At 39.4% G+C, this 23,299-nt stretch overlaps 1 protein-coding gene across 1 annotated transcript in view; it reads right to left on the reverse strand.

Moving 5' to 3' along the window:
• Positions 1-23,299, reverse strand: part of PARP4 (poly(ADP-ribose) polymerase family member 4) — a 142,564-nt gene that overhangs the window by 58,770 nt on the left and 60,495 nt on the right. The window contains exons 18-24 of the mRNA XM_063429975.1: positions 22,551-22,715; positions 14,279-14,325; positions 10,824-10,905; positions 8,916-9,053; positions 7,718-7,895; positions 6,162-6,229; positions 600-787 (exon numbers count right to left, since the gene is read on the reverse strand). Coding sequence (XP_063286045.1) covers positions 600-787; positions 6,162-6,229; positions 7,718-7,895; positions 8,916-9,053; positions 10,824-10,905; positions 14,279-14,325; positions 22,551-22,715 — 866 coding nt within the window. The remainder of the gene's footprint in view (positions 1-599; positions 788-6,161; positions 6,230-7,717; positions 7,896-8,915; positions 9,054-10,823; positions 10,906-14,278; positions 14,326-22,550; positions 22,716-23,299) is intronic.

Below are 23,299 nucleotides of genomic sequence, written 5' to 3' on the forward strand. Positions count from 1 at the left end.
ATATAACTGCTTTATGAAAATTATAATGAAAGTGAATTCAGAAGCTTCCGAATGCAGAAGCATACAAAAATATAAAAAAATAACACATTCGGAATGAATTTAACCAAATTATTCAAATCTATTTGTTTTCATAAGGATAGCAACTTAGGGTATGGTTTAGTAGACAAATCCCTAATTTCATATCCTAAAGTGGGATTAAGTATTTAAGGATAAGAAATTAGGGTGGGTATAACAGACTTCTGAATTTCAAATATTTCTGAAATGTTCTGCCAAATTTCAATTCATTACAAATTGGTAATTACTGAAATCCAGAATTACTGAATCAAAAACAAAACAAAAACAAACCAAATTTCATTTCCCAGTACTCATGTCTAATATATACCATGCGTTCTTGAAATTAGGGTGGTAAACAAACCTGAAGCTTAGTATACTTAGCTTAGTATACACCCAAAGAAAAATGGGCTGTAGTGATGATTGCAAATTGTGTCCTGGATTCTTTATTTTGTATACAATACTCTTCATAAAATGTCACTGTGTAGAGATGCCATGATTCCAACTGTCAAAATGTTAGCAAATCAGAAAATAGGATTTTAACTCACCCAATACCACAAATGAACAACCTAATTTTTCCTGAATTTCTTTTAAGAATCTGTAAGATAGCGCTTTCATTTTGAATGTGGCCGTCGGATATTAAAATGATATTATGCACTCCTGTTTGTTGGGCAAGTAAACTCACAGAGTGCAGAGGCTTCCAAAACTCTGTGTTTCCCATGTTCGGTTTCGCCCTCTAAAAGATCAGTAGAACAAAGTGAGATCATATAAACACAGAATAGAATTTCTCTTAAACAACTACATAAATACCCAGATTAAAACAAACCATTAACCAAAGTCTTTTTATTATAATTTATTTTTTTCCCTCAAAATATTTATTGGACGTGCTGTAGCATAGTATAATGTCACAGGTTACAATAAGATAACAATAAATATGGCTGTGGATCTATTTCTATATTTGAGACATTATTAATTTACAGCTTGTGTAAGTACATTTTAGGATATGCATGGAAGTCCAAACGGAATAAAAGAGGAGGGAATGTAAACGTGAAAGAAGCAAAATAAAAGAAAATGAAGAACTGAAATCATGGTTCCTAATATCAAATAATGGAAATAACAATTGGCTAGTCTTGCCTGAAATGTCGGCACCCAATAACATACATGTACAATGCAAAAAAAGAGGAGTAGGTTGCTGGAGAGAACGCGCTCCTTTATGTCAAATTTCTGTTCGCATAGTGTCAACCCAGGGTCGCCAGGTTTGTATGGATAAACAATGGTGTATTTTAGTTTTCACCTGCACTAGGCATGACTAAACTTGGGCATCCCCCATAATCCAAATCTGCCCCACCCCTTCCTGTCAAGGCTGCACCTCCTCCTAATTAAGAACACCCTTTCCTCTGTAAACTGCACCCCTTCCACGTTATGCTCCATCTTTTCCTCTTAGATCTCCACCTCTTCCTACCCCTTTGAGTACATACTCTCACTGACCCATAAATACACTCATTGGAATACACACTGTTTAACCACACAGACTTGCACTGACAGACACAATCTGACACTAATTGACACACATCGACAGACACAAACATACACACACTCTCCCTGATTTGACACATACATTCACTGGCAGGCACATACATTCACTGGCAAACACAGACACACACCGACAGACACAGAAACACTAAAAGACACACACTCATTCACCGAGACACACACACACACACGCACATTCTCTCACACATTCACAAATTATTATTATTAAGTAAAGTCCACCCAGCCTCCCTACCTTTGGGAGAGCTGGAGTGGATCCTGTCCCTAAGATCCAATGTTGATCCTGTCCCTGGGGTCCAGTGTGGCTGTTGTGATTCATCTTCTTGCTCTGCTCCTTTGTGCGCCATTTAGTTATGCTGGGTGTCGGAGTGATGTCAAATTCTGGCTCCAGGCATTAATGAAGAACAGGCGACAGAGCAAAGCAAGAATAGATCAGAGCTCCCTCGCTGTCCATTTACATTACACACAGCCAGCCGCGTCGGGTGGGGGCCCGTGGGCCCCAGTTACAGTTGCGACATCAGCAACCCCTGTAGTTCCGCTACTGTAGTTAAAGATAGTGGATAGTGGTATAGGTTACTTTCATAAGTGATTAAGTGTAGTAGTGATATAATTATTTTCCAATATCTTTCGATAGGTGGACATTGCCAGCATCTATCTGTAGAGCTTGGGAAGAATTTGTGGAGTTGATTTCCTGAGTGGCAATAGTGTAGGAACATTTGTGGATAAACTGAATATTTTTTTCCAGTCTGATGGTGTTAATGATATTTGAAGTTCTTGGATCCATAGTGATGTGTATTTTGGGAGGGGGCTTCCCTTTGATAATTGTACTAGTTCATAGAATATGGATAGACGTTTTTTTATTTAGTAATGTTATGGAAGCTACAATATTGCTCGAAAATGCATAGGGGGCGGTCACCTTTGTAAAAATTTGAGATGGAATGACTGAAGCGGACCAGCTGGTTGTACCTAAATTTTTCCAGCACAGTAGGGTTTTGCTGGTTTATAAGAATAGTAAACAGTTGAACTTCAGAGTTGGATAAAGCAGATCCCAATTTCAGATATGTAGAGTCAGTGTATGTTATATAAGCGAGGCCAGTTCTACCAGGACCAATATAGGTGAGGGGAGAGCATTGGATGGTGCCTAAACTGTGCCCATGTCTTCAACCTTGGTGTAATGGTAGGATGAGTAGTACAGGTGAGTAGATGAGAACTCTTCTTGTGCCAAGGGATAGTTTCAGTAGGATAAGTGAGAAAAGACCTTTCCAGGGCCAGCCACTGTTGTTGCTTACGTTTGTCCATTCATATAGGCTGGTAAGCATAACTGCCTGGTAATATCATTGCTCCCGGTATTGTCAAAAATCTTAGAAAAATGTGTCCATACGCAACTATGTGAGTATTACCAACAATCAAACTATCTGACCCATGATCAATCGGGCTTTCGCCAGAATCACTCCACTACAACTGCCCTCTTAAAAGTTTGCAATGACATCCAAACTGGCATGGAACAAGGAGACCTAACTGGAGCTATTTTCCTTGATTTTGCTAAGGCCTTTGACACAGTAGACCACGACATTCTACTGCACAAACTCAAAAACTCAGGTATTGGTGATCATTCGCTAAACTGGTTTCGATCGTATGTATCGGATTGCTCGCAATATGTGTCCATTTCTGACAGAGACTCCCTCCCTCTCCCAGTCACGTGTGGTGTTCCCCAAGGTTCCATTCTCGGCCCCCTACTATTTTCATTATTTATATGATCTGCCTAATGTCTGCAAATCCTCAAATGTACACATGTACGCAGATGACACGGTAATCTATGCGAGCAATTCCGATCTACCACAGCTTGAGGCTGTGCTCCAAGACCAGTTTACAGAGGTAGAAAAGTGGATCGCAAAAAACAAACTGTTCTTGAACACTGACAAAACTGTCACAATGATCTTTGGAACAGTACCTAAATTACACAAATTACACAATTCCCACCTATCCATCAAAACAATTTCAAATGGCACACTGACCGTAGGCCACTCTTTCAAATACTTGGGTATGATGTTAGACCCCAATCTACCTTTTGGCCTGCACATAGAAAAGCTTGCATCTAAACTTTATCCAAAACTAGGTGCCCTGTACAGAAACAAATCCTGCCTAAGCCCTTCAGTAAAGGAAAAGATTGTACAGCAAATGCTGATGCCAATAATTGATTATGGGGATGTAGTATATGCATCTGCATCGCAATCCCACATTAATAAACTCAACACATTGTATAACTCGTTCTGCCGATTTGTGCTACAATTTAATTACAGGACCCACCATTGTGACATGCTAAAAGAACTAAACTGGCTGTCGCTGGAATCCAGACGCACCCTTCATCTTTCCAGCCTTGTGTTTAAGAGCTTTTCTGGGAAACTCCCACCCTACCTGAACGCAATGCTTTCCCCGGCTGTTCCCACTTCCTATAACCTCCGATCCAGTACCAACACTTTACTTAGTCTACCTCAATACAAAAAGAAAGCAGCCCGATCCTCCTTCTCCAACAGTGCACCGCATTTGTGGAACGACCTCCCGCACAAATTAAAATCTTCCCTAAGCTTAAAATCCTTTAAGAGATCCATCTCTACATACCTCAAATCAGAATGCACCTGTCATGGTTGATTATATATTTCCTACCTGTTCTATGTTAAATTTTGTATATATTGTATATTAATATTGTTTTGTATTTTATTGTACACTAACTCTAACAAAGCAATGATTTGTGGACCCAGGACATACTTGGAAACGAGAGAAATCTCAATGTATCTTTCCTGGTAAAATATTTTATAAATAAATAAATAAATAATACTGCTCTAGATGTAGAAGGCCCAGACCACCTTTCAATTTAGGGTGGGTAAGTAATGTGGAAGACAATGTGTGTTGTTATAATAATAATAATAATAATAATAATAATAATAATAATAATTTAGGTAGGAAGATTGGGAGATAATGTAAAAAGTATAGGAAGTGTGAACGAATATTTATGTTATTTTTTTTATGTTAGGATATTAACTCAACAGAGAAAGCCAAGTTCCAGCATTCCAAATCTCAGGACACGGCCTAGATTAAGGGAGGGAAGTTGAAGTCAGATAATTGATGGCGGTTAGGTGTACTTACAAATATTTGACTGATTTGTCTACCCATGCAATTGAAAACGATTGAGAGAGGGAGAGAAGTTGATATTCAGAGTTTCACTCTTTGTCAAATTGACAAGAAAATTATATGCATGGCTATATAAGGAAATTTCTTTGAGCACTTATGGTAGTGATGTTTTAGGATCAGTGACCGTAAAAAGAAAAGGCTGCAATTTTAAATTCTTGCCAAGTACCTGCAAAGGCTGCAATTTTATATTTTCGCCCAGTAACATCTATCGGTAAATATAAGCCAATTATACTAACTATAAAATTACATAACTAAAAGGTAATATTTTTCTATGTAAAAGCGGATACAATAAGCAAATAATCCACAGGTGTTTGTAAATTGTACTAAGAAGTAAAAAGCTAAGATAGTATTTTAAGATTCTGAGAAATTCTGTCTTTAAATTATAATAATCCATATGCTGATTAACCCCAGTCTCCCGCGTGACAAGCGGGGATACTTACCACTATACTAGCACGGTTCATTGAATTGTCATTAACTATCAATCCTATCACTCTAAAGAGTTTGAAATTGTTACTGATGTGACACTGTACTATGCCATATCTTGTTCAATGTTATTGAAAACTGTTCACTAATTACCATGTATATTTACACTTATTGACATAAATAAATATAATTTTCATAAAAAGTTGTGATATTAATGTATGAAGTATTAAATTTGAACAACGTGCTCTAGATCTAAGAGTTAAATAGTAGGAACTCTTTGCTTTTAAATTAACAGTTGGGAATTCGCACCAATAAAATATCAACCCCTGATTATTTAATAATAATTTTTATAAAAATATTTTTAATCAATGAAAATTAATTAATAATAATCCCCATAAATATCCTCACAGCGGTAAGGAAATTTTACCATCAACAAAGATACAAAAGTGGGCGGTTGGTATTAAAAGGTTGACTTCCTCTGGAATAGGTTAAAGAAGACCCTATTTTGCATTCTCTATAGCTATGTAACCCATCCTTATTAATATGCACTGGATGTCTCTCCCTCTTATGCCTTCAAGGGCATAAGTAAATGGTCCTGGAGTGAACAGAGCAAACAGTCTACCATCTATCCCTAAGTCTCAGAGCCTAAAATCTACCCTGAAATGGCAACAGAATATCCTTGAAAAAAAATCTATAGGTTTTGAATTTGCCCTGATGAACATTTTGCAGGTTAGATGGCTCTTCAAGATGAATAATTGACAAAAAAAACAATACATTACCCATGGAATGCATCTTTAATAAAATGTTTTCTATTAAAGAATAGCAAACATTGTTCCTACTTTAAAATCGCACTAATAAAACAATAAATCGGAATAGAAGAGGTTTGTGCTATTATGCTATCAGATAACAATCTGATTAAGATTCCATCTCTGGGTAGCCTTGCTTACCTTTATAAACATCTGCATTTCTGACAAATCATTTTGCTCTCTTGAATAGAAACCAAATTCTTTGAAGGCTTCGATAAAAAAAAGAGAAAGAAAAATATATTATTGTCTGTATATTCAATTATTTTTCCTTTGTTGAGCTTTTTGTTTTTCCTTTAATGATCTGGGCTGATTTGGTTTTACACAGGATGTTTTTTTTTTTTTTTTTTTTTTAAAACAATATAAAAGATATGTACCACAAAACCTAAATACATATTAAAAACAAATTCTAAAGGTATAAAGAATGATTCACACTAGTGCTGTAAATCCCCGGGAGACAGGAGTATTTGTCAAAAGTAGGGTATTGTCAATAGTTGTTAATGTTGGTGTAATGGTTTTATGTGTTGGATTATAAAATAAATGTGTTATTGGGGTTATTGATTCTAAGGACTAGTCTTTAAACTGTTATTATTGAATTTGGTTCATTTTCTATATTTATAGGGTCCTAATATCTTGATATGCAACCCCTTTCAATTATTCCTGATCTTTTGTTTCACATGTGCATTTACATTCTGAGTTTCCCTGAATATTTTTAAATAGTTAATTAAGCTACATTTTATTTGTGACATTAAACCTTTTTCCCATAAGTCCCCTGATGCCTTTCAGACATTTGGCCTATGGTTCTTCTTTCCTCTTTGATATTTCTACCTTGTGTCACCCCCCACCTGGGAGATAGGCTTGGCAACTTTCGCTTTGCAGCGGTTGCCAGTCAATCCGTACATTTAAGCTGACTGACCACCTCCTCAGTTCTATGTGTCAATCTTTCTTTATTCACAATCAGCAAGATATATACAGTACTTGATTGCAATAAAAAGGGTACATCCAGTATCAAAATTACAATATTGTAAATAAAAGATAAATGGTTAAAAATTAAGACCATGATATTTTAAATATAAAATAATTATTATGCAACAGATGTTATTCGGTGTGCATGTAATGCCCGCAGTGAGCTGAAGCAATGTTAGTGAAGGCACATAAGGGCAAGGAGAATTACATGCCACTCATATCAATAAACTAAAGGTAGGAGGTGTTTACCTCAGTAAGAGCTGCAGAGGCTTTATATGTCAAGGTAACGACAATACAATGCAATGTAAACACAGGAGTGTAATAATGATAAAAACAACAAATGTCAAAGTGATTTAGAAAGAACTGCAGAGTGTATCTTGGGACTGGGAGAGTCAAAGAACTAAAGTCGATGAGGTATCTCTCTGGCGAGCCTCATGTATAAACAGTTGAATTTTCTACCTCCTCAATTCTAAATAGAATGTTTTGGATATCCAGGTATATAGTTGTGAAGTCCATCTCCCATTTGGTGGCATTTCTTTAGGTTAAAGTAAGGTAAGGAAATGGGCATATACATTCCTCCGTTCAAGAAAAAAATACATAGTCAGACAGAAAGTAACCAATAGATACATTTGAAACCAACAAACCTAAAACCAGAAAATTATTTGAAATCGAAACATAAAGTAATTTAAAATAGTACTGCTAAAAACATATTGTGAATTTATTAAAAGACTTACTTGAACCAAATTTGATTATGTTAAATTCTCCAAACAGATGATAGGGAAGAAGTTGCAGAGCAAGTAATTGAGCTTCTTGGAAACATTCCTTCATTGAATTGGAACAATCGAGACATATGGTTGAAACAACGGTTTCATTTGGATAGGGAAATTCAGGTGTAAATATGAGCATACATGCCTATGGAGAAAAGATTAGAGAGATCCTCTATTAAGTTGGGTTTTTAAATTGTTTTGGCAGTTGTTTGTGGACTCAGACCTTTTTTTTTTTTTTAACAGCTTAATTGGGTTATCGTGGATATTTATGTGGCCTATTATGGGGTCAAAGAAAGCCAATCTAAGGTCTTCAATAAAGAAGAGGTCTTCACAGATTTGGGCTGGCTAGAGGCTTGAGTACTCCTATCTTCCCAAGAGTAAAATAACAAAAAGGGCCCAGGAGACCAGGGCATCTCCTGGGTACTTTACGGGTCCATAAAAATGCAATGATTTAATTACTAATGGGATTAACCTTTTAGGGGTGAAGAGACTGGATATCCTCTGACCCTTATAGGGGCTCATAATAGCTTTACTGAATGGTCCAGGACACCAGGCAGTTTTCTGGAGGTTTTTTTCTATGTTTCACCCTGCAAGATAGGGGGAGAGGCTGCTCACTGGCCGATACTTGTTTTTTGGGGTACTGAGAACCCTCTGTATTTTTAAAAATGATTTCATTATTAATTAATTTTGTTATTTAATTTTAACTTAATTTTTTTTAAAACATGGAGAATCACAACTGGCTATCATTGTGACAGCAGATCATGGTCTCTTTTCTTACAAACTGAGCTTGTAAATTACATACTACAGCTTATTGTACTTTTGCTGCGGCACGGATAGGTTAATTGTACTTGTGTAGTTCACCTAGTGAAACATTATGTCTGGTCTCACTAGGCATAGCATTTGTGCCACAAAAAGGGCTCTTGTTCATGAATGAAACCGCAATGCAGTTTAATGTGCAATGCAGTCTCTATGAGTTCCTGTAAAGCCCTCATGCTCCCGATAGAACCCTTTATTGAATATAGTCGCAGTGCAGTTTTTCCAATCCATTTTGACCCTTACCTAGTTATTAGGTTATTAGAGAAGACTAAAGAGCAAACATACACCAGTGTAGCTGATACAACATAGCAAGTGTGAAATTGAGAAAAAGAAATGGTATTCCTTTTACCTCACTGTCCTTTTCCGGGTGTTTTTCTACCCACATTCTTGGATTGCAGATGTTTTCCATGTCAATAGATAATATAAACCCAGTCTCAGTGAAGGAGCTGCCTTTTTTGGTTTGGATTACAGCTTTGCAATCTGTTTTCTAAAAGAACCAATACACAAATAAATACATACATGCTTGAAATATAGAGTTCGTAACAAATCATAAACTCAGTGTCCACGATACCAGAGTCAGCAAAAGTATTAGTAATTCAGCATCAGAAAAATAGACTGTGATGTAGACTCAGCCATGCAGCACCATTCCTGGCCTTATATATAAACCCTTCCAGTATATATGTTGGTAAAAACCGTAAACAGACAATAAAAATAAAAAATGCATATCCTGTAATCTAACAATACATATTACTGATTTACCTTTTGAGAAAGGCATCAGGCTGAAACTTTGGGGCGGTGGTCTCCACTGTCTTGATCAGTGAACTTAAGGTAACTCTTTTGGGTTTATGATATTTGCATGTGTAGTTTTGCTTATATGTATCTGTCTATTGTATAATTATATCTTTAGTGGTGATTCCACATTCATATTATGCACTTTATTTGCCCTGCACTGGCTGCTCGTTCGTGAACGGGTTCTGTTTAAAAATGGTTGTTTGGTATATAAGGCAATCCACGGTATGGGACCAGACTATCTGAAGGATAAATTCACACGCTATGCTCCCAGTCGATCCTTGAGATCGGCTGATTTAGCCTTATTGAAGATTCCAAATTTTAAAAAGAAAAAGTGCGGAGGGAGGACGAGTGATGTTCAGGGAGCGCAATTTTGGAACTCCCTGCCTCTGACATTAAGACTTGAGAATGATCTACTGAAGTTCCGGAGCTTAAAAACAGTTTTATTTGCTCAGGCATACGGGATGACATGAAATTTTTAACCTGGTTCAAATGCATGTGATTATAATGCTGTTGTGTGCTGGATATTGTTTTGCTTGTTTTTGATTGCTGGTATGCGCATCGAGACCCTATGGGTAATAAGACTGCGTTTCTTAAGAATTTTTAATAAATAAATAATAAATTTGTGCTGCTCTTTGCTATATTGTGTACCAATAAACATTTATTTTCAGAATGACTATGATGTGCTATGGTTTACTTTATAACAATTTCTACAGACACAATCCAGGTAGAGCAGCCACCAGTCAGTCTATTAGTACCCACTTCCTAGAATGTGTCATCCACTGTCATATTTTCACCATAATCATTTTGTTCAGAATTCATACCTCCCAATGTTAGGAGGTATACAGCAATGCAGTAAATGTTTTTCCAAAAAAACATACTTACTTGCAAATTTTGTGGACTCTCATTAAATCACATTGGCAAAATATTTATAAAACATGTACCACAATCCTCTACTATAGTTAATTACCCGCCTCTCAATAGAAGAAATCAATAACTATTAGATTGCTTAATGCTGCAAAGGCAAGATAGAGGAACTAATTAATGTAGCAGCTGGTACCCTTGACCAACATAATAAATGGTTCTTTTTGGTCACGAGTTATCTCTTTGGCCATTTCAGATTCTCCTGGAGATCTGCATATTTCACACATTGAATACATTTCTATTCAGAGGAGTAGGAAATAGGAAACGAGATATGAGCTAATATAGTATATTTTTGATTGAGATATATACCGTATATACTAATTTAACTCCTACATAGCCGAAAATTGAGCAGTGAGACAGTTCTGCTGTTTAGACAGACCCTTTAAGAAAAGGGAAAATATAAAATCAAAGCTCCTAATTTTAGGTTTGAGAATAAGAATTGTAGTTGTAAGATTTAAAAAAACAAAACAAAACAAAAAAAAAACAGTTTCCTGCTATGGAAATACATGGAAAATGTAATGGTGGACAAATTGGATTAACTTACTTTTACAATAATTTTGTGTGTCCAACAGTTCATGGCGACTATTTTGCATGACATGTCCAAAGACATATCCAAAAAGAAACACCTGCAAAATAAATTATAAGAAACAAAGAAGATATTCTGAAAATTAAAAATTACTAGATCTGTGGAGCAGAACATGCTTGTCGATTGTGCTTGTAGTTTGCAGATTTTTTTGTCCGACAAGCACTTTGGAGATACAGAATTCAGACGATCTAGTAAATTTGGATAAATTGCAATTTGGACAACATCAAATGCACAAGTCTAAAAATTACAAGTTAAAGGGACGCTCTTTGCACTATTATTATTTTTATGCTGTGAATTGGAGTGTTTAAATATACTCACTATGTAAACGATATATGATTTTTTTTGTTAGATGTTCCAAGGATGTGGGAGAGAGATATTGAGTGTGATTCTGCAGTAATTTGAGTTAAAACTTTTATTTGTTGACCTAGTATCTGTCATTTTTATATCTCTGGAAAACAAACTTTTATTTTCCTGAATTGAAAGAAACATTTCCTAATATATACTTTATTTATCCACAATCCAGAGAAAATGAAATGTGCTAATTCTTATGAACAACATGCTTATTAAAATAGCTATGAAGAAAAGCACCATATTGAGGGTTTGTTGTTTTAAATAAACAGTTATCCAAGAAAGGAGGTAGTGTAATAACAGAAGCTTTATCCCCAGAAAAATAATAAATCAATAGAAGGGTGTGAAAAGAGATGTGGTCGATATACCCCTCCGAGCCATCAACTCCCACATGGGATAACTCAGACATTAGTCAGCATATCACATGAGCTTGAGAAACAGAAATAAAACATAAATGTACTGTAGCAGAAGGGATTTGTTAAATAGACTTTTATTCCTTTTGTTCGGCTGTCTGTACACCATCCATTCGGTTACCGAACCAACTTTGTGTGGTCCCCTTGTTAACACCTCATAATCACCCACCACCCCTGGCTGTTAACCCCAAATTAGCCATTAGTTCAAGTGTTTTCCCTGTGTGGCCATCGTTCGTTTTAACCGAACACACGTGCTTCAAGAATTGGTGGCCATTTTTCTCCTGAACGCAGGTAGCGGTACATGGTCATCAACGGCATTGAACTGTATGTAGGCTACGCGACCCTGCGAACACCTGGAAAACTTGTACTGCTACCCATTCAACTTCCCGAACAGTTATGAGAATGGCGTTCGGGAGACATGAACTACCAAACACGTGGAACATTCGCTCCCTAACAGCCGGGGGGAGAATTTGTCGGATGACCGGTCGTTGTCTTGTTTTCTATGGAACTATTTTGGGACTACACCTCATGGCCGACCTGTCCAAACTTAATTTGAATGGCAATTCCAAACTACCGAAGGGATCTGAGCGCTATTTCGACAAAGTGGATGCTCAGACTCAAACTATTCGGTAATATGACTTTTGTGGGGTTTCTGTATTATTATGATGTATTTTTGGGGTGATTTGTGATATTTTATGTTATTTCTTGTAACTGAGAGATAATCGAGTTCTTATTTTGGGCTTAATTATCTCTCAGAGACTCTTGGGAAGAAACCTGTGCAATGTTGCTTTGTAGATCCCATGCTAGGGGTTCGTGCATGAAAGCCGTGTGTGGCCAAATAAAGCTCAGTTGACTCCCAGAACAATGTGTCGTTTAGTTGCTGGGGGAAAAAGGTCTTGGATTATTACAGCACTTCTTTTAGCTTCAAGGAAGGAATAGTGGAGATACTTGGCCATGGTATTGGAGCTCCGATACACGTACATACTATCAACATTTTTCTTAAAAATAAAAGTTAAAAACAAGTATGCTTTAGGTGTAGAGTTATGCTGTGAGTTCATGTTACAGAAGTGGCAGATGGGTCTCTGAGTTGTTAGGCATGTACGAATGCTTTAACTTCAGCTGAATCACAGGTAGTTAACTGAGAAGGTAGTGATGATGATGGTTGTTGCTCACCACGGTCAGGAGTGAGAACCAATTTGATTAAGGTATAGGCTCTCTCCCTGGCATCCTGTACTTTAATAGTCCCAGAGTTCTGAGTGATCACTAAACATCTAGGGTTACCACAGTGTTATGAGATTTCATGTGCTTATAGCTTTTGGGCTAGCGGTTAAAGGGATCTGTGACATTTCATAGTTGTACATGGCGTGTTCTGGAATAACATCAGAGATCTGTCTTTAATGCGGTATGATGTTTCATTGCACACAGCAGATCAAATATGCCCTCTTGCCTTGACTATTTTGAAATCGAATAATGATATCGCTGCTCGCCTCAGCAGTAGCATTAATCGGCTTGGGAATTTGGTAGCACTCATCCAGGAACACAGCTTTGTTTGTTTAGCCAAAAAATAGGAGAAAAATCTCCCCCCAAAAAAGAGGTAATTCAGCAATGCCCATTCTGTTGGGCACACCTCGGAATTTTATATTTTTACATACAGGCGGTGAAAGGACTATGTTTGCCCTCAATATATGTCTTGCATCGTGTGTTCCAGCATGGTAATCCTATCCCTGTGTGCTGTCGTAGTCAGTTCTGTGGAGGCATGTTACTCCATTTACTTCTTCTCTGAAGAGGCCGATATATTTGCGACTATGTTGTGGTGCAACTTGGTCAGTTAACTGTGTCCTCCGTCACAGAGCGGGCTGAAACTTCCTGCAGATTGAGGTAAGTAGTTTAAGAGTTAGCCTGCAAATGCATCTCCACCTTGTCCTCAAGGGAGATGTCACTTCTTGAGCAGGAAGAGTGTTCAGATGGTGGTGCCATGACAGAAGCCTGGGAGCTCTGCGACCTTTTAAAGAGGTTGTCCATGTCACCCATAAAAGGTGGTTTGTACACCTTGTACCATTTGTTGCTGAGACCCATAGCGGTAAGGTGACTGAATCCCCATTGTTGGCCCAATTATTGTGCAGTAATAGCTTATTTATTAGGTATACTAAGCAAATCGGTACGGTGCTAAGGTAATGTGCATTTGACCATGAAGGCTGCTAGCGTCACCAGTCAAAATGTTCTAATTTGAATAACTATGTCAAATTTTAGGCTACAAATAAGTGGAAGACAATTACGATATCAACAGTAAGACGTCATATTTTTATTTTTCCAGTTTGTTTAAAAATGTTTAGGTTATGCCACTCATCCTTCTCAATTGTTTCTAAAAGGAGGTGTTTGTTTCAGAATGTTGTGACTAAGGGGGATTTTGTTTGGAGGGGAGAGATTTTAGATGGCCAGTGGCTATAGATATGGGTTACTACGTGGGATCAGGTACTTGGGTACCACTTGTCCTTTTTAGGTCGGGGATTATTTGGCAGGAGGCTATTTTTTTCTAACAACACTGCTCAGATAGGCAAGCCAGAAAATATAATTTTGCTCTAACTTTTCTGCAATCAACCTTTCATTAGCAATGAAACAAAGAAAAACACATACAAAACAATAAACACCTACCCCTTTTTTACACCTCCTTCCTTAATGCCCACTCTTGATACTGTGTCCTGAAGAAAGAAAAAGGAAAAAAAATAAAACCAATTCCTTGTATTGCAGAGAAAAACATAGTATATTCAAAAATGATAGTATGGATGCAAAAAAAGGCTATAGATGAAATATAAATAAATTAATAAATAGCGCCAACAATTCACCACAAAATTGTAATACTTTAATAATTAATTGAACAAATCTTGAATACATTTTTTTTTCTCCTCTTTTCTGTATGGTTTCTTTATACTGACTGCCACATTAAAACATTAAAATAATAATTGACAGGGTGATACTATACTATACTATGATTGTATGTTTTATTGCTAACGGAGAAAATTTCAATAAAAAAAATAAGATTGTCAAAAAAATAATGATTGACTGCGAGCAAAGATGAAGGTACTCCGTTACATGATAAAGAGGCGTGCATACATATTCATTAAAAATAGGGATAATATATATATTATCAAAAATAACAGGAAACAAGAATTTATAAATACCAACTATGTACCAACTATGTGTTCAGTGATAACCGGGCATATACCTCTTATCATTCTATTGACCTCCAGTCAGCTGATATCAATTCTCAACTCTCATTCATCCCTATGCATATTTAGACAAATAGAGTTTTTTTTGTTTCACTCCAATGGCCATTAGATACCCCGCTTTGTCTCAGAGATATTTTGCCTAAAAGTGTATGACCCACCTATGAGGTTTCCATTGACGTGGCAGGTGGGCTTACACCTAATGGCCATTGTAGTGAAACAAAAAAAAAAACTAAATTTGTTTAAATAGGCATAGGAATTTGGGGTAGTGCACAGGAAACTATTTTCTTTGTTTTTTTGTATTGGGGCTAGGGTTGCCACCCAACCCGGTATTTTACCAGAACAACTGGTATTTAAGGCTGTATGGCCGGTGCTGGTATTGCAGGAATACCGATAATGCAAAGACCGGTATTTTTCTTCAGATGTGGGTCTTGTGGGAGAGCAGCAAGCGAAGTGCACCCTGAACTTGTAGGTGTCCTTGCCAGGTAGGTACCTGTGTTTATTTACTTTCAATGTATGTTCTGTCTCACAATGTAGAGTAGATACTGAGCTGGAGGGGGCTCTGTCACAGAGAATCCTCCTGCCGTGTATTGAGCTGCTGTACTGCCTGGCTCCTACTTCCCTGAGGTCAGACATGCAGACAGAGACTGGAGGAAGGAGGGAAGCTGCCCGTGGAGAGTGAGAAACGGACAGAATTATCTGGGCAAGGGAAGGTCTGAGAAGGGGAAAAAAAAAGGGTTCTGAGGAGTTAAGGAACTAGAACAGGCTGGGTCAGAGAGGCTGAAAAAAGGAAGAGGTTCTGAAAATAAATTGGACTAAGTGAAACAATGTGGGGAGTGAGAATGAAGTTAAATTTGTTCTGTGAAGAATAATCATTAATTCAAATGTTTGTGTATTTTTTTTTTTTTTACATAGGATCATTTATTATGTCCCGTGTTTGAAATGAATGCTAATAACAGCGATTTTTAAGAGCACGTTACTAAATACATATAGAGATTTTATGTTTTTGAATTATTATTACCGTATGTTTTATTTCAATTCATGATCGCAGCACAGAGTGCAGATTGTGTGAAATTGAATGGAAGTCTATTGTGTGAATAGTAAATATTAAGGTGTATTGTATATCAGTGTGCATGAATGCAGGGGTATATTTGTGTTGTATGCATTTGTCTATGAATTCAGGGTAATATCTGTGTGGTATGTATTTGTCCATAAATGCAGGGGTATATTGTGCGGTATGTATTTGTCCATGAATGCAGGGGTATATTTTTGTGATGTGTCTGTATGCTTGAATTCACTGATATATATGTGTGTGATGTGTTTGTGTGCATCACTGAGTATTATTTTTTTTGTGTTGTGTCTTTATGCATGTAGGCAGGAGTCAGGGCCGGCCTTAGGCATTTGGCCGCCCTGTGCAAAAAATCTTCACAGCGCCCCCCCCCTCCCCCACTCCTTACCCCTTCCCACACACCCTGTCACACACACACACACACACACACAGGCAGGCAGACAGCCACACACACACAGGCAGACAGCCACACACAAACACACAGGCAGACAGCCAAACACACAGAGGCAAACAGCCACACACACACAGACAAACAGTCAAACACACACAGACAAACAGTCAAACACACACAGACAAACAGTCAAACACACACTGTCAGACAGCCACACACACACAGTCACACACAGACAGACACACACACACACACACTGGCAGACAGTCACACACACACACGCAGACAGTCACACACACACATGCAGACAGTCACACACACACAAACGCAGACAGTCACACACACACACGCGCAGACAGTCACACACACACACGCGCAGACAGTCACACACACACACGCGCAGACAGTCTCACACACACACGCGCAGACAGTCTCACACACACACACAAATATAGGCAAACAGTCACACACACACAGGCAGACAGACACACACACTCACTAACAGACAAACACACTCACAGACACACACTAACAGACACACACACACAGTAACAGACACAGACACACACTAACATACACAGACACACTAACAGACACAGACACACACTAACAGACACAGACACACACTAACAGACACACACTAACATACACAGACACACTAACAGACACAGACACACACTAACATACAAACACACACACACACACTAACAGACACACACACACACTAACATACACACACACACACCCACACACACACTAACAGACACACACACTCACCCACATTAACACATTTTTTTAAATTTGTTTAGACACCCCCCCCCCAGCCTCCTTACCTTTGGGAATGCTGGGGGGGTTCCTATTTCTCCCTGGTGGTCCAGTGGCTGCTGGGCGGCGCTGGCAGGCGGCTGGCGAGGGAGCACTTTCTCTGAGCTGTATGCTCAGCTCCCTCGCGCGCCGCAGAGTGAGGCTGGGAGCCGGAATATGACGTCATATTCCGGCTCCCAGCCTCACTCTGCGGCGCGCGAGGGAGCTGAGCATACAGCTCAGAGGAAGTGCTCCCTCGCCAGCCGCCCGCCAGCGCCGCCCGACCGCCCAGCAGCCAGGCATGTCTGTTAGCCACAATGCTAACAAGACATTTGCCTTGGGCATTTGGGGGCGGCTTTTTTTGCCGCCCCCTGGAAAATGCCGCCCAAGGCAAATGTCTTGTTAGCATTGCGGCTAACAGACATGCCGTGTGAGCTATGCGGCCGCAGGGCGCCCCCTGCACCATGGCGCCCTGTGCGGCCGCACAGCTCGCACACCCCTAAGGCCGGCCCTGGCAGGAGTATAGTGTATTTGTGTAGCGTGTCTGTGTACATTAATGCAAGATAACAGTATGCTGCCTGTCTGTAAATAATCTGCAACTGTGATGTTAAAGTGATACTGTCAAAAAGAAATTTTTTATTACTGTATTATGCCGAAGTAAAGCATTATCAGAAAAATAAAGCAATTTTTTTCTTTTTGCAGCAAAACATAAAAGTGTTTCTCCAATATTGCGACTCAGGATACCAGGGGTACCAAAGAGCAGTAACATGTTTACTGGCTACATAGATCCCTTGCAGCAGATGAGTTCAGTCCTCCGCAGTTAAGGTTAGATGGTATGATGTGGCAGGCTCTCCTCTGCGGTTGACTGCTACAATTGGCACTGGCGGAACATACTCCGTCACTTACTGCTAGTGTGGAAAGCGTTGCGACTCCTTCTTTAGGTTCTCTCCTTACCTTTCAGTCTGTGCATTCAGGGCACAATTCTAGAATGCCATTGATTCCATTGAATGGGCATTCAGGAGAGCAGGATCTTCTGTCCAGTCTACCCAAACTGCAGTACAATCCCCTCAACACAGCAAAACAAACTGTAAGCAGTTTTCTAGTAACTTAGATAATTTTTCTTATTACTCCTTGTGATGTCACGCATATATAATGAATAATGCAAATTAGTGTGGCCGGTATTTTTTTTCTAGGAAAGGTGGCAACCCTAATTGGGACTGATGTGTACTATGGTCATTGCTGCCGCCCAAGAGTAGAGAGAGTCTGAGCGCAGGACTTATTTTTGTGTATTTCTCATCCATTCCTACCTTCTCCTGTCCCTCACTGTCTATCTTCTCATATAACACTACCCTCACCTCTGTCCTGGACGCGGCAGCCCAGCTTCAAACATGCACTTCGAGGAGGACATGCTTCCATCTATGGCACACTAAATCAACACGCTACCTGCAGAGATGCTCCCATTCTGCTGAACACGGCTGGAGGAAGTCTCGCACCCTGTCAGACTTTCTCCATTATAAATTCATCTTGTGTTCATTCAGCACAGCCCTTGCCCTTCTTGCTAAACAGTCATACTTTGCCTCTCTCATTAGAAACATAGAATGTGACGGCAGATAGGAACCATTCGGCCCATCTAGTCTGCCCAATTTTCTAAATACTTTCATTATCCCTGGCCTTATCTTATAGTTAGGATAGCCTTATGCCTATCCCACGCATGCTTAAACTCCTTTACTGTGTTAACCTCTATCACTTCAGCTGGAAGGCTATTCCATGCATCCACTACCCTCTCAGTAAAGTAATACTTCCTGATATTATTTTTAAACCTTTGTCCCTCTAATTTAAGACTATGTCCTCTTGTTGTGGTAGTATTTCTCCTTTACTGTGTTGATTCCCTTTATGTATTTAAATGTTTCTATCATATCCCCCCTGTCTCGTCTTTCCTCCAAGCTATACATGTTAAGATCCTTTAACCTTTCCTGGTAAGTTTTATCCTGCAATCCATGAACCAGTTTAGTAGCCCTTCTTTGAACTCTCTCTAAGGTATCAATATCCTTCTGAAGATACGGTCTCCAGTACTGCGTACAATACTCCAAGTGACGTCTCACCAGTGTTCTGTACAATGGCATGAGCACTTCCCTCTTTCTACTGCTAATACCTCTCCCTATACAACCAAGCATTCTGCTAGCATTTGCTGAAATTTAAGTCTGAAAACCAAGTTCTAGGGCAGTACATTGAGAATCTTATGTTTGCTTCCAGTGTTTTCCAAACCACAGACACCAAAAGCAAGCGCAAATAGCCTTGTTCAATCACCAGTGCATTGTCCTCTGTTCCATTTGTTTTTTATTTGTACCTGGCTAGCATTTATGGGTCCAGATAGCATTGGACATGCATTTACTGAGCTAGCACTAGTAGTAAAAAGTATAGATTAGTTCATGCTCCCGAAATCCCAGGCGTCTCTTTGATACCTTTTAACTCTTTTTCACCCTGCTGTGGCCAGCCTCCAAACTAACCTTACAGCCGATAGGTTGGCGTGCTACCTTACCAACACGATTGAACAGTTAAGGAAAGAATTCTCCCTACCTTGCCCCTCTCTTTCCCAACCGCACCTAGATTATGCCTTTCCTACCGTTTAGACTTTCTCCCCTGTTACTGTACAAGAGATGGCAAGGCTTCTCCTTTCCTCTCGCCCCACCATACTATCCTGTTTCATATTATCAGATCTCTCTCCTTTTCTCTTGTGCCTTCCGTAACACACATCTTCCACTGCTCTCTTTTTTCAGGCATTGTGCCTGCTGCCCATTAAGCATGCTACTGTGGCACCGTCTTTAAAAAAGCCATCTATTGACCCGTCCTCCCCTTCTAACTATTGTTCTATATGCCTGCTCCCTTTTGCCTCAAAGCTTCTTGAAAAAAACGTATCTTTACCTGTCTGCCTTGCTTCCTCAACTCCAACTCTCTTCTTAAACCTCTCCATTCTTGCTTTGCCTCCTCCACTCTACTGAGACTGCTCTTATTAAAGTTACTAACCACCTAATTGCATCTAAAGCCAAAGGCTTCTACTCCATACTAATTCTTCTTGACCTCTCTTCTGCCTTTGACTCCGTTAATCATGCTCTCCTTCTTCAAACTCTTCAATCACTCGGTCTCTGTGACACTGTCATCTCGTGGTTTTCCTCCTATCTCTCCCAACACTCATTTAGTGTCTCCTTTGTAGCAATCTTCTTTCCCTTGTGTTCGATTGTCCGTACCCCCTTTTTGGTTTCCCGAACGGATGGTGTGTGGTCCCCCTTTTTATACCTCCCAGAATACCAACCACCTCTGGCTGTTAACTGCAATTAAAGGGAATCTCCAGTGCCAGGAAAACAATCCGTTTTCCTGGCACTGGAGGTACCCTCTCCCTCCCACCCCCCAATCCCCAGTTACTGAAGGGGTGAAAACCACTTCAGTCACTTACCTGAGGCAGCGACGATGTCCCTCGTCGCTGTCTCCTCCTCCGCGCCACTCCTCCTCTGCATTGCGTAGGCCGGTGGGCGAGACTGATCCCGCCCACCGGCCGAGGAGACCTAATGCGCATGCGCGGCAATGTCGCACATGCGCATTTGCGCTCCCCATAATAAAGCATTGAAAAATAATTTCAATGCTTTCCTATAGGGAAATTTGCGACGCTGGAGGTCCTCACACAGCGTGAGGACGTCCAGCGACGCTCTAGCACAGGTTTCCTGTGCTATGAAGGAGGAAGTGACCTCTAGTGGCTGTCTAGTAGACCACCACTAGAGGTGGAGTTAACCCTGCAAGGTAATTATTGCAGTTTATAGAAAACTGCAATAATTACACTTGCAGGGTTAGGAGTAGTGGGAGTTGGCACCCAGACCACTCATAATCATTTAAGAAGTGCCTCTAAACCCATCTCTTTAAGAAAGCTTACGGCCCTCAGAGTAACTTCTACCTCATTTACCTGTCCCTTGCTCTCTCCTAAAGGGCAGCACTTTACTCTCTCCTCCAGTTCTGATTCACTCTCACCTTTTTTTGATTGCTATCCCCTGTCCTACTGTGTTTTATACCCCACCTCCTATAGACTGTAAGCTTGTTTGAACAGGGTTATTATCAACCTATTGCTCCTGTAACATTTTGTAATATATATATATATACTACTACTATTACTACTACTAATAATAATATATAAGACATCTATTCATGCCCTTTTTATCCAACTGGGTAAATACTTGTAGGGACTTGAATGGTGGACAAATTGACTCTGTGTTAGGGTGTGACTGGGCAAATCCAGCACATCCTTTGTGCACACTTAAGATAAAAATATTTTAAAGTGGAGCAGGGCCGGACCGCCATACGGAGAGCAGCTCCTGCAGTTTTCCAACTTTTCAGTTTACAAAAGCAGAGAAAAAAACTCACAGTTAGATGCTGCAGCTAATTGTGCCAAGAAGTGCTGGTTCAGAGGCTTAGCTTATCATCTGTCATTTGGCCCCTTGGAGGGAGATCTACAGTCTCTGTGGTGGAGGCTTACTCAGGCAGTAAGTGGACTCTGTATCGTGGTGGGGACTGGGGGGGAGGGGGGTTATCCTGGTCCTCCCTGGAGCTCTACTATCAGCTACTGTGGGCAGTAGACCCTGATACTTTAAAGATGGCTGCTGAGCCTGGCATGTGTTTCGGACACTCTATGATGATGGGGGCCTCCCTCAGTGCCATCTGTAAGTAATTTTGGGCTACACTACACCAATGAATTGGGACACACAAGACTCAGAGCCTTTACTCAACAAAGATACCTCCCTCACAACTAAGCCGCTGGCTGAGTTGACCCCCAAGCCTGTGCCACATCAACATTTCTGGTGGACTGACTGGAGCACCTGCAGGTTTTCAGCTATTCCTCATCCTGACCTTCAGCACCCTTTAACATTCGGGCCCCGCAGAAGGCTTATCGAGCCCTCCACCATCGTTCTGCTCCTAGAATGCCTGGAACGGCTTTGGTGGTTGACTGGTTATCTATATTGGTTGTGGGCCTGCTTACATATCCTAGCACTGTGTCCTGCTGGTGGTGCGGGTTGACTGGTGGGGTATGGGGGAGCCTTGTTAGCATATCATAGGATACTGCAGAGGTCAATTTTATTTTTTCTAGAGTCTTGGTGTTTCCAGGGGGCCCAGGGGTCTGTAATTGTGCATGCTCTATTTATTTTTTATATGCCAGTTGTTTTATACCATGCCACACTGTTTTGCCTGTAATTATCTTACTATTCTTAAAATGCGCAGTTACAAGGTTATGGCAACTTCATGTGATGGCACTGATTTAATAATGCTATGCTTTCTCATTTATGTACACCTGATTTTCTTTACTCTTCTGTAACTGTGCAACCAAAAATAAAACATGTAAAAATAAAATATCATTTTCTTAAATTGTTTATAAAAAAAAGTTAAATGTATATCTACCTGAGTATTCTCATTTAAAGTTTTATCCTTTTGCCAAGCGGCAATATCTCCAGGAATCTCGAATTGGCAATTATCATTTTGTATACTCAGTTCTGTTATGTAAGTGATTTTAATAATCACAGTAGCATTTGCAGGCAGATTCCCAACGCTCACAGTGAAGATATCCTAAAAATAAAATAAACGTTTTGAATGAGATACTACATCAAAATATACTATATTCAAACACAGTGTTATTGTAGAGACATTGGCGCTACTCTATTTGTTTGTAAGAATTGATTATCTATTGTAATGGTTAGATCAGTAAATTATTCTTAGGAACATACCATGATGCTATATAAATAATAAAATAATAATAACTCCCAGCACACTCAGTCAATGGGTTTTGTAGATCACTTCAGAATTACGTTATTTAAAACAGTTCTATCACAGTTGTAAATCTATATTTTCGTTACACATAATTCTTTTTTTTTTAAATATTTTTTTCATAGCACAGAATTAAGTACTATGGAAGCAGGGAGTGAAGAACATTAGAAATGCTAATTTAAGGCCACAATACTCAAGCAGGAAAATAGTGGTTTGGGAGATTTTTTTGCATTCAGTTATTATTTCCACTTACCTAAACTTTGCAATTCTATGGTCAAGTCTCCCCATTCCTATTGCATCCAAAGTCAGATTACCAATAAGGCGGTATAGGTGGCCTAATGGGGTTCAGGCTAAGACAGGGGCTTGGTGAGCTCCTGTCTTGGCCT

Source organism: Pelobates fuscus, chromosome 1, assembly GCF_036172605.1.
Source record: "Pelobates fuscus isolate aPelFus1 chromosome 1, aPelFus1.pri, whole genome shotgun sequence".
Classification (NCBI taxonomy): domain Eukaryota; kingdom Metazoa; phylum Chordata; class Amphibia; order Anura; family Pelobatidae; genus Pelobates; species Pelobates fuscus.